The sequence below is a fragment of the Polyodon spathula genome, chromosome 4 (assembly GCF_017654505.1).
Source record: "Polyodon spathula isolate WHYD16114869_AA chromosome 4, ASM1765450v1, whole genome shotgun sequence".
Taxonomy (NCBI): Eukaryota; Metazoa; Chordata; class Actinopteri; order Acipenseriformes; family Polyodontidae; genus Polyodon; species Polyodon spathula.
The window spans coordinates 27,912,540-27,926,105 of NC_054537.1; the positions used below are offsets into that span (position 1 = coordinate 27,912,540).

The 13,566-nt window shown below is 35.7% G+C and overlaps 1 protein-coding gene across 1 annotated transcript in view; it reads left to right on the top strand.

Annotated features, from left to right (window-relative positions):
* Nucleotides 1-13,566, top strand: part of LOC121313824 (gamma-1-syntrophin) — a 65,071-nt gene that overhangs the window by 16,756 nt on the left and 34,749 nt on the right. The window contains exons 8-9 of the mRNA XM_041246617.1: nt 11,759-11,861; nt 12,604-12,686. Of these exons, the coding sequence (XP_041102551.1) occupies nt 11,759-11,861; nt 12,604-12,686 (186 nt within the window). The remainder of the gene's footprint in view (nt 1-11,758; nt 11,862-12,603; nt 12,687-13,566) is intronic.

Here is a 13,566-nt window from a genome sequence, read left to right on the forward strand (position 1 = left end):
TATAACGTACATTTGTTAACTTTTGTTATTTAAGCCGTCAAATTAGACAGTACAAGTCAATAACTAAAAGTATAGTCAACAGTTTGTAGTTGGATTGTTACTATTACAATCTAATGTTAGTTATTAGTTAGTCTATTTGTTTTTCTATAGGTCTCTCACTATACCACAGCCCTCATATATAGCGGATTTGTATTGGACCCCAACACCCGCGATATATCGAGTGGGTGGTATACTTGTTATTTTACTCTATGTTTTCCCCTTAGTTGTGTCCCTCACAAGTTCCTTATTGTGTTTTCAGTACCCTTTGCTCTTTGATAAAACCTGCTTGGAGGAGATTAATTTGAAATGCTAAGGCAAAACTATACGACTTTAAAATCACTCAGTTTAACATGAAAATGCGACCACTTCCCGAATTTTTGGCCAACACCTGGCGGTAGCACAAACTCATGACAAAACACAATACCAAAGTAATTTTACAAGTCTGATTTTGCCTTTGTGCCTATTGTTAGATCCTAACCCTGTGACCAAAAACTGCGTCCAAAATATACATGTACTGAAAAATGTATTTGGCCAATATAGCTTGTTTGTGGTGTTAAACGTGAGACTTGTATTGCCCGTTTAACTCACTCAGAAAGATTTATTACACAATATATTGGTATAACTAAGTAGAAAATTATTCCTCTTCATATACTTTCAAGTGCTACTCCAAAAATATTATCAATTTTCTAGGAATGGCAAAAACAGGCTATAATAAACTAGCCCATGTTTTTGAGCATCTGGCAGAGTCAAAAATGTATTTATTTTAATAAACATAATTCAGTTAGAAATTTTTTTGAGAAATGACAAAAAATAATTGCAAAAAATGTTTTCTTATAATTATACAGAGGTTCTCAAAAGTATTCACCCCCTTGGACTTTTCCACATTTTATTGTGTTACAACATGGAATCAAAATGGATTTAATTAGGAGTTTTTGCCACTGATCAACACAAAAAAAGTCCATAATGTCAAAGTGAAAAATATAATCTACATATTGTTCTAAATTAATTACAAATACAAAACAGAAAATAATTGATTGCATAAGTGTTCACCCCCTTGAGTCAATATTTGGTAGAGGCACCTTTGACAGCAATTACAGCCATGAGTCTATTTGGATAAGTCTCTACCAGCTTTGGACATCTGGACACTACAATTTTTGCCCATTCTTATTTGCAAAATTGCTCAAGCGCCATCAAGTTGGATGGGGACCTTTGGTGAACAACAATTTTCAACCCTTTCCACATATTCTCAATTGGATTGAGGTCCGGGCTTTGACTGGGCCACTCCAGGACATTGACCTTTTAGTTTTTAAGCCACTCCAGTGTGGCTTTGGCTGTATGTTTGGGGTCATTGTCCTGCTGGAAGATAGATCTTCTCCCAAGTCCCAGGTCTCTTGCAGACTTTAGCAGGTTTTCCTCTGTACTTTGCTGCATCCATTTTGCCCTCTGTCTTCACGAGCTTTCCAGGCCCTGACACAGAGAAGCATCCCCTTTGCATGATGCTTCACGGTAGGGATGGTGTTCTCAGGATGATGTTCATGTTAGGCTTGTACCAAACATAGCACTTAGCGTTGAGGAAAAATATCTATTTTGAGTCTCCCACTTGCCTTCTGGCAAACTCTAGTGGAGATTTCATATGAGTTTTTTTCAACAATGGCTCCCATAAAGGCCAGTTTTGTGAAGCACCTGGGCTATTGTTGCCGTATGCACAGTGTCTCCCAGCTCAGTCGTGGAAGACTGTAACTCCCTTACAGTTGCCATAGGCCTCTTGGTGGCCTCCCTGACTAGTGGCCTTCTCACCCGGATACTAGGTTTTTCAGGACGGCCTGTTCCAGACAGTTTCACACTTGTGCCATATTCTCTCTTTTTCTTAATAATGGACTTTATTGTGCACCAAGGGATATTCAGTGCCTTGGAAATGTTCTTATTCTAGATTTGCTTTGAATGTTCCTTCATCTTCATGATGTAGTTTCTGTTAGAAAATGTACTAACCAACTGTGGGACCTCCCAGAGACAGATGTATTTAACCTGAAATCATGTGAAACATCTTAATTGCACAGAGGTGAACTCCATTCAACTAATTATGTGACTTCTAAAGACAATTGGTTGCACCAGAGCTTATTTAGGTGTGTCATAGCAAAAGGGGTGAATACTTATGCAATCAATTATTTTCTGTTTTATATTTGTAATTCATTTAGAACAATTTGTAGATTTTATTTTTCACTTTGACATTATGGGCTTTTTTTGTGTTGATCAGTGGCAAAAACTCCTAATTAAATCCATTTTGATTCCATGTTGTAACACAATAAAATGTGGAAAAGTCCAAGGGGGGGGGGGGGGGGGGAATAAATTTGAGAGCCACTATATATATATATATATATATATATATATATATATATATATATATATATATAAGGATAATTGAACATTCTTCTACCAGGAAAAGCATTTTCTTTTCTATGCAAGAGCTTTTCAATACTGACCTTGCTTAACCTTCACAGGTTCAAACTCACAACACAGAAATCATGTATTCTTAAAGCCTAAAATGCTCTAAAAACATATTTACTCCCACACTATTTTAAAAGAAATTGGTATTTGGAGTATAGTAATATACACATTTAATTATAATAATGCAAAGAATTGCATTTGTATGAAATTGTACTGTAAGTCACCTTTTGCAAGACCAGTATATGAAACCAACACATTATTCCACTGGGATCCCATAAATACTCAGCACAAGGGAACAAGGAAAGAGCAGTTAAAAATAAGGCAATTAATGCTGTATATACTGCAAGTCTCAGCAGCCAATACTGTAGTGCTAAAATTGCAGAGTGCAGCTAAATCTTTCATGTGCAATGGACAATCAACTTTATCTCTAGACTGAATCTCTAAGAAATACATCTTGGAAGATTTTATATAGTTTGACAGTTTTGAACACAATTGATATTTGTCATATGCAGATGCTAATATAAAAAGCTTTTGCAGTGCACACACAGCTTTAGAAAAGGTCAGTAAAGCACTTGAAAATCTGCCAGAATAGCATGTTCGCAGTCATCAAGTGGTCCCCAGCAACAGGCAAAAATAACTATCCTTCAGCTTTCAACAGACTTTCACAAAACAAACTCAAGCTTCACAAGAACCCTGTCATGTGGCTTTGGGGCAAGGTGAAAGTGAAAAACATCCTACTCTTTAGGTCATATCGGAACAAAATCAGTAATACATTCTCCAGCTAAGAGAATCCCCTGGGAATTTAAAATATGTGAAGCATTACTTATAGCACAAAGAACATTGTGAAATGACAATGGCTTACTGAATCAACAAGTAATAAAAGACCAATTGAGAAAGGAAGTCATGCACGAACAGGACATTAGCACACGTTCCACTTGGGCATCTCTGATTAATGCAAATATCAGGTATAATTATTACAGATTGAGATATGTCACAGGGATATGAATCACAACACATTCATCCTCAGATTCAAAACTACATCAACCATATAGGGATATATATAATTATCTAAAGAAAAGTTTCACTCCAAGCTTGGCTGTGTTTTTAAATTGAAAGTTAGTTTTTCTTTTATCTCAACAGCCTGCACCTAAAAACACATCTCTCCCTTTGTCAGAACTGTCTGGAAGGCGTGGCACCTACACTAGGTCTGAGCAATAAAATGGATAGGGGTCATTTTTATATGCACAGGTTTTGTTAATAATGTATCAAAACCTAACATCTTATAGCATGTTTAAAAGCAGTTTTATCTGTCTGTTAAGAAATTGTAACAATTTCAGTTTTGCAATATGTGTTATAGTATTTGTTTAGGGGTCAAAAGTCACCATAACAATATTTTATGTGTTAAGAATTTGTAAAGAACATGATTGGCTCAATGCATTTGCCACTGAAAAAGCTGATAATGTGATTATTTATATATAAATAATACATTGTTAAGCTTTTTAAATTTATTAATACATTAATCTAATTTAAACTTGTGTAAATTGTTACACAATTGCAACTTTATAATGATATATTTAACATAATATTTATAATTTGGTGTCATGCTATTTTTTGCAGTTAAAAGAGCAGTTTAAAACAACAATGGTTAAAATAAATAAAATAATTAATATGCAATTGACCATTTACTGAAGTTTAACTGCATGATAAAACTACTAACTAAAGTCTAAAAAGAAATGTTCAACATACATACAAATATGACTCAAACGGCAGTCTAATGACACACACAGACATACACACACATGTCATATCTATTGACTACACTATGTAACACAATTTTTGTTCCTGGGTAGTAAGTGTTATTTCCTAATTGCTTATGCCTCAAAAGTATAGAAAATGGCTATTATTCCCCACAAACTTTGCTTTTGTGACCAGGACAGTGATATTTTGAAATTTACCTATTTCCAATGAGAAAACAGGCGAATTTGTGTCTTTTCGTTCACATAAAGTCAGAAAAAAACAACATATGAATCCAAATTAACATGTTTTTATACTAAAGTAATACAAAAATTACTACAAAACATTTAGAAGTGAGTAGTTTTTCGAGATTTACGATTATACTGTAAATCACTTTCATGAATCAGCCCCCAAATGTAGTCTCCCATCATGTTCTCGTTATACTGTCCTTGGTAGCGGCATTCAAAGTCCAGTATATCCTGGTGGAAGCGCTCGCCTTGCTCCTCCGAGTACGCTCCCATGTTCTCCTTGAATTTATCAAGATGAACATCAAGGATATGGACTTTGAGGGACATCCTACAGCCCATTGTGCCGTAGTTCTTCACCAGAGTCTCAACCAGCTCCACATAGTTTTCGGCTTTGTGATTGCCCAGGAAGCCCCAAACCACTGCGACAAAGCTGTTCCAAGCAATGATGCAGGAAACATTGCATTGTTTATAATCAAACGTGACTGCGCCACTGGATTGTGCTGGTATGTTTTTTTGTGTTCTCTGTTAATGTAAATGTGTTTCAATAAAGTGAATGCACATTCACTGAGTACAGCAGTGTTATTATGTGATATGCATGTAGAGAGAGTGGGATTGCAGTGTGGTGAGGAGGAGGAGGAAGGGGCGGGGGGATTGCAGAGCTTTGCATCTCCATTTAGAAAATAAGTAATCCATAGATGCTTAAATGCAGTAGTAGTTCCAACAGTAAAATACTGTATTGTGATGTCATTTTAATTCAAAGGCCATTACACGTAATACCGCACGGCAGTCAAACTAGGCACCCTCATGAGACAATCGCTTCTCAAGTATACTGTAGTAAAATAGGATTCTGAAGTCTTGAATAAGTATAACCGTGATCATATAACAAGCTACTTATCCACAAGGACTTGTTTAGTGATTGAGCACCATTGACATCTGTATACTGTATTTAAACTGCTGATGGCTCGCTTTTGCTAATTGCAGTACGACAGAATGGCCGAGGGCAGTGTAAATTATCAGGCTGGAGTCTTGATTTACAGTTTTAAACTGGTTTTGGTTTTATTTTTCTTAAACTGCGGTGGTGAAACAACTGCTAATAAAACGAACCAAATAAACCTAGCTCTTAGCTGGAGTACTAACTAACAATACTTTGTGTGGAACAAACAGTAGATCTCTTACTAGAGTTTTAGTTTACTTTTGTTACTTCTGCATCCTTAAGCCTCTATACCCCATCACAAAGCTATTATCATTCTCATACTAAGTTTGATTCTGCACCACACTACTTATATCGGTCCATTTTTAAGAATCATCTACTAATAAGAATCAAAACACTGGGAACGGATGTGATTTTTATAAGCGGACTGCACTGTGTGTATGTCTCTCTCTCTCTCTCTCTCTCTCTCTCTCTCTCTCTCTCTCTCTCTCTCTCTATATATATATATATATATATATATATATATATATATATATATATATATATATATATATATATATGTGTGTGTGTGTGTGTTGTATGAGCTCTTGATATAGAGCTTCATAGAAAGAACTTACTACTTGAACTTCAACATCATAATATTCTATTCCTAGTTTATCTAATGTATCTAATATTATATTTCTCCAACCCATTATTGTCTTCTTTTGGTTTCTTCTAGGAAAATTGGATTTTAGGTGCTTCTCGTCAATTCAACATCTATTTAAAACCAAGGGGTACAGTCAATCCATGATAAATCCCTGTTGGATCTTAATTAAGCATGTACACTGCTTGACATCATATTCAACTTTATTTCTGTCTTAGTTAATCCCCAATTAATATATTTTTCAAACTATAATTTAGATTTTTCTGGATCCTGGTAAAACTATGAAAAGTCCATATGTCAAACAATGCCACAAAATGAAGGCACTGGCTGAAATGTTTGTCTGTTTGTCTTTGTTATTTGGAGTTTTACCACATGCTTCCTGACTAAGGGTTTAAAGGTACAGTGAAAGTAACAGATATTAAATGTTGAAGCTGACCTTTAGACAGCAGGGGATGAGCCCAATGGTATTGTTTGAACAACTTGTTTGCTTTTTCAAAAATACAAACAAGGTGGGTCCTTGAGTGGCTCTGCTGGTAAAAGCACATCAGCATGGTGTGCAGGGTGAGTCATACAGTGCAGGATTGCATCCTAGCTGTGCGGAGTTGCCGGTCTTCTCTGGGAAATCTGAAGGGAGCGTTGCACTGGCTCTGGTGCTCCCATGGGTTAGGGATACAAACCAGCAGGGACAGCTTCTCCTTATTGCACTACAGCGAACCCTGCTGGCCAGGCACCCAGTGAGCTCAGAGCGGACATCTGCAGGGCTGGCTTTTGTCCAGTAGCTCACTGACATCTGCTCCTGAGTTCCTGGGTCTAAAAAAGGAAGCTGGCTTGGTCAATAAAAACTAGGTTTAAAAAGAAGGCAGATGTTGCTAAGAAAACATGGTAGTGTAATAATCTGCATGCAACTTGATAATGGTACAGTATGGTCCTCACAGAGCTGAGAGGCAGTATGGAAAGCCAGTCAGTTTTATTTGCATGGACGGCCCCGGCCCCTAGTAATTGAATTGTGCTAACTGTAGCCATTATTATCTAATCGTTTGCTGTTTATGCTGCTGAGCTGCTTTATTCAGGCACTCTGGGACCAGGAGGCTGATCAAAAACAGTAAGTCTGGCCCATGGAGGATCTAATGTAATTGTGGTTAGCAGTGGATGTGTCAACGGGGCACGCAGGGAGGAAGGGGTCATTAGGCTGATGCTCATGATATTTTGCTGACCGTCATGTCCTGTACTAAATGGAGAAATGGCCACAATCTTTCACACTTCACACACAGGGTAGAGGGTCTGTGAGCCTAAAATAGGTCGGAATTACATAATCTAGGTTCTTTCATCTTATGTCTTTTCTAAAAAGATGTACAATTTTTCTCGTGTGTCTTTCTGCAGGTGTCACTGGTGGCAACACGTGTATTTTTGCATTGAACTTAAATCAAAGGTCCCTCTCTGTTTTGATTGTCAAACCTTTGCCTTGTCATAAATACTGAAAATATATTTCTGTCACATAGTCGTATCTCAAACTATGTTTGATGCTGTGACAGAATAGCTTTGTGGTGACGTCAGGCCAGAATGTAGGAACAAAAACACACAGTCAGTACTGCAGGGCAAAGGAGCGGAGGCGCCGTGTTTATTTAAACACAAAAATAAATAAAATATATAAGCAAAAAACACTGCCTACCAAGCAAAAATGAAAGTTTAAACACAAACAAAAATCACTAACACAAAAATTCAACCCTGAGGTCAGGGTGGGCAGTAGTTCACGGAACCTATAAGTTTTAGCAATGGCACTGGAACGATTTTTAAAGTGGGGGTGCTGAAAGCCATTGAACACAACTGTAACCCCTGTATATGATGGAAGCCATGCAATGCCAGGGGGTGCTACCGCACCCCCAGCACCCCTAGTTCCAGCGCCCTTGAGTTTTAGTTTAATTTTGAACCTGCTCTCGCTCTCCCATGTTCTCTCAGTTTAGCAACAAATTAATCACTTAATTAATTTGGGAGATGGCCACCTCTGCACGAGGCTTTTAATTATTACTGGCAGAGGATAAGCTACCAACCTTGCCTCTGCCAGAACACACCCAAACAAAAACAAAACAATAACAAAACAACACAATACGCCATTGTGACAAAGTGCCCGCCCCTGTGTATATTATCTGTTATATGTTGCTTGTGGTGTGTTAAATGTTGGTGTATAGTCATTGGTACACAGGATATAAACGGGTCTGTGTAACACGAGGATTGCACAGCACTTCACATGCAAGTAAAAAGTAATATGTGAGCACGGGGAATTGCACTTTATTAATTCACGTGCAGTTGTACCGATACTCCAATTGAATGATTGATTAGCAATCGAGTCTTGGTACAGTTGCATAAAAGCAGCATGTTTTCACCCACTCGCGGTTTTGTGTTCGGTGAGTGGAGAACAGGATAGGAGACTGAGGTAGTAATGGTGATCATAATAATGTTAGTAAAATATCTACTCACCATATTTTTGTTAAGTATTAGTCCGTTTTGTTTGTCTCTTTGTTTTGGCTGCATGTGCCGTGTCCTTGTGTTTCTGTTTGTTACCACCGTTTATTTTCTGTTTTGTTTATTTATTAAATGCTGAGCTCAACCAAACTCCACCTCTGTTTATTTTCCTGTTTCTGGTCTGACATCACCCACTCCAGCCGTCTTTGTGACAGCCATCAATACATTTTTAAATAAATACAAACGAACAACAACACGGTCCTCGCTGTCATATCTACACATCATTAATAATAATAATAATAATAATAATAATAATAATATAAATATAATAATAACAACAGAAACATATATACAAGCAGAGCTTTGTCCTGCCTCTTCTTAATAATGTGCAGGGCTCTCTCCTGCTGCCCTGCTACAGATGCACAGTGGGGAAAAGCAGGTTGTAAATCCTCAAAAAAACAAATGTCTCAAAATAAATTATGCTTCTGGAGTACATTTGTGGGTACTCCTTTTTTTCAAGGCAGTTTGACACCACAGCAATCTTTTTCAAAAAGAAAAGAAAAAAAAAACAATGCCGTACAAAGTATATTATCTGCTACTAGTCTTTTAAATAGTTAGTTTACAAAATGTAAAAGTATATTTTTTTATGTAAGTAAATAGAGAACAGTTGAAAAAGAGGGTTACTGGTGCAGCGCCAAAATGAGCAAACCTCTTATACTTATTGTATGATGCATTGTGATTGTTTCATCTATTGTAGTTTAGAATTATAATTCTCAAACTTAATACGTGATGACATGTGATTTATGCATTTTACTGTAGTTCAGCAATATAATATTCAAACTACTGTATGTATTTATTGTGTGATGCACTGTTTTTCTTTTACTATGCTGTGAAGCTCTTTGAGATGGTGCTATATAAAATTAAGATTGATTGATTTTACTTGAATAAGAATTAAAGATTTTCATGAAATAAAGAGGAATATATGAAAAGGTTGATGTGTCCTGTGAGGTGTAGTAACACTATTGCTTTTTTATGTCTGTAAATTTCCAATAAAATGTAATATAATCTGTGAGCAGCAATGGAGTTGGGATGAAATGGGATGAAAGAAGAATATATATATATATAATATATATATTATATTATATTATATATATATCTATTAATATATATATAGCTCAAAGAGCCAGCTGCCCAACATTTCGATATGTTGTACATATCTTTCTCAAGGGAACCTGTGTTTGAACCAAAACATTGGAGGTATTTATAGGTGTTTGACGGCATGACAACTACTTGTTATTGTTTATATTCAAATCCATGATTTATTCCTACATGATGTAATGGTGTTCTATATGTGACATCACTTTTACTTATATCTTTAAATCTATATTAATTCTAATTAACATTATTTTATATAAACTTATATTTATATTATCATGCAATGCTGGCTCTGAGGATCAGCCTTGATATGGTCTCCCCAGCGCATCAGCATGCACAACTTTTGAATTAATTTTGTTTATTTAATTATTTTTAACTTATATATATATATATATATATATATATATATATATATATATATATATATATATATATATATATATATATATTGGAATTAATTAGTTCATAATTGTGTTCAGTCTATTTATCCATTTACTTTCTTTTATTCTTCTATATGTCACATTATCTAATTTTACTTGTTCTAATACTACAAACTTTACATCATTTATGTCATGTCCTTGACTGGTGAAGTGCTGTACTATTGGTTCATTCATTTTTTTATTTCTAATTAATGAAAGGTGGTTCTGAATTATTTTATATAAAGTTGTTCCAGTCTCTCCAACATATTTTATTTCATCACATTTTTCACAGGCTATTCCATAAACATTGCTATTTTTACAGTAGGTATTAGTTTTTAGTGGCTATGTGGTGTTCTTATGTTTAATTATATTTCTACTTTTGTCTATGTATTTACAAACTTTACATGTACTCGTGCAAGTATTTGTAGAACCTATTCTGTCAATTATTCTTTTATGTTTACTGTGAACTAGAATATCACCTAAATTAGCTTCTCTTTTTAATGCTATATATGGTATACTAATTCAACCTTGTTATGTCAATTCACATCGATATTTAACCATCTATTTACTGTATAGACTTAAGCCACTGTACATTTGTATTTAGTCAGCATAGGTAAATCACCTAAACAAATCAAGTGGTTAAGGATTCATATAGTCTACAAACATAATTTAGGTATTTTTTTTTATATATATAATTTTTGTCTGAATTTGATTAGTCTTGCTGCTTCTCTTTGCCTCCCTACTGGTCCACAAAGCAGTAGTCTCCCACTGCCGTGTACCATAGCCACGCTCTCTGGCTGCAGTCTCCAGCTGGCTCCAGCAAGAATAGCATGTGAGTGTAGATTAGAATGAGCAGTGTACTAAGGGACAGGGAGTGAGGAATGTAAGGGAATTACTTAGAACAGATTACGAGTACTCAAGGACGAGTGGGCATGGGAGGTGAGGGGAGACCAGTATTAAGTGCCCAGCAAAGTATAAAGGGGAAGAGGAGTGGGTTGAAGACAGAGAGAGGAGTGTATGTTTGACCTGGCAGTTATGATTGGAGGGAGGCAAAATATGGTGGGCCATAATAACTGTGGCCATTTTTTGTTAGGTACGGCACCCAGAAAATATCTCCAATAGTGGGGTAGCTGTTCATGCTGCAAGCTGCTGCTGTATAGAGAATTGTCCTGGTGAGATAGGAAGACAACTTATTTCACCGTGCTTCTGGAAAAAACATTCTCGTCAGTTAACTGAAAAGGGAAGTGAAGTTTAAGAAAATGAGCACAAGCAAAAAAGCTAAACTTCAGACAGAGAGTGGTAGATCCTTCCAGGAGGGTTGGACAAGGACATTTGGAATGGTTGACTGAAAAAGGGAAAGCATTGTGTGTTATTTGTAATGAAAGTGTTGTTTATAAAACCTCAAGTGTAAAATACCATTTCCACACCAACCACAAAAATATAGCAGATTTTAACAAGAGTGAAAAGAAAGAATTCCTAGAAAGGGCAGCGAGGAAGTATCAAAAATTCACCATCCCTGTCATATAGTAACAGGCCAGAGGTTTTCTTTCTGTGTTGACCAATAAAAAACATAATTTCAGTTAGTATATGTGGTATTCAAAACCATTGGGTCTTAATACAACAGTTGAGAAATAATTTTATGCAAGAAATGTTTGTTAAGTGTCTTGTTTAATCTATATTACAGGTACAAGTCTTGAGGAATGCAGGAGAGGAAGTAACCCTTACTGTTTCATTTCTGAAAAAAACACCGGCTTTCCTTAAACTGCCTCTCAGTGAAGATTGTGCATGTACGTCTACAAAATTATCATCTTTATCATCAAATTAACAGCATTTCCCTTTATTTTAATTTACATTTATTCTGACTGTATGTATCTGCTATCTGTATTTTCAATTAAAAATAAGTAGACTCTGTGACAGTGATAAGTCTTAGTCTGGGGAGCATAGTAACCTGCTGGTTGCATTTGGCTGGACCATCATATAAACGGTCACTAGTATCTTTGAAAGTGCACGTGGCTGAGGGGTGGATGGTCAGTGTAGCTTAAACACCTGTAGGAATATATTTATTATTTTATAACACACACAAACTGTTTAAACAACAAGCAAATTGTACTTAATGCATAGTCATAGAACTAACATATCTCATGCTAAAACAATAATATTAACTACCTCAGATTCCCAACACGGTATACTAATTCAACCTTGTTATGTCAATTCACTTCGATATTTAACCATCAATTTACTGTATACACTTAAGCCACTGTACATTTGTATTTAGCCAACATAGGTAAATTGCCTAAACAAATCAAGTGGCTAAGGATTCATATAGTCTACAAACATAATTTAGGTTTTTTTTTATTTTTATTATTTGTATCTTTAGTTCCTCCTGTGGCCTATAATCAATATGAACTGCAGTTTAAACTGACTGACATATATTATGAATAATTGCAATTAACAAAAAACAAAAACTGATTTTGCTGTATCTTAAACAGTATTCCTAAAAATGCATTGAAACATTTTGGTTTTCTACAGGTGTTCCCAGTGACCAAAGCAGTGGAACATCTTCACCTCTCTGTGACAGTGGGTTGCATCTTAACTACCACCCCAACAATACAGTACGCATCAATAATATATAATCGACGTCAATGATATTAGTTCAGTAGAAGCCTTAATATGAGTATAAGAGTTTTAAAAGAGCATGAATGTGTGTCTCCAAAGTCAAAGAAGTCAAGGACCAGTGTGACATGTAACTGATAATGCCTTGTGTGGTCAAGTCAAGTTACCAGTGGCTGACAAGACATAAACTAATATGCACAAGAAACCAAACAGTGAATATCGTATCGACCTGAACAGAGCACAGGGGGTTACGCAGGATGCATTTTCTGAAGTTATTGACACTTTATTAGCTACACCCACTTCCAAATAACGCATTACTAATGAACCATTACTACCAACTACTAATACACACGAGTCTCCCTGTAGTTTTCCGAAAATGTGTTAGCTTGATCCTTCTATGGTACATTGTAGAACCATACCTATTCTAGTCAATTATATGCAGAATTGACAAACTATACAAGTTAAATCTAAATATAAAAAACTACTATGGTCAACAGGTTTAAAGTGTACTTAAATAGCCAAAACATAGATTTGTGTAGATCACAGTCAGCAAATATTGTCTCAGTTGTCGAAGGAGATACAATTTTAAGACTTTAAAGTTTAAATGTTTTAATACAGATTTTATTCTAGAAAAGAAGCACTGCTTTGAAATATTGATTTCATTTCATCTGCAGTATTCGCAGTCAAATCCAGGAAAAATCTAATCCAGATCCTCTGACAGTTGTTAAAAGATTAAAATAATGTTATTTTCTGAACTGGGCCACATCAGTAATACATTTATTGTACTATACACCAGGTGCCAGAATAGCCAGATTGAATTTTAACCCCAAGGGAACCATATTGGTATTCATTATTTCAGGCAGATTCTTTGTACTTATT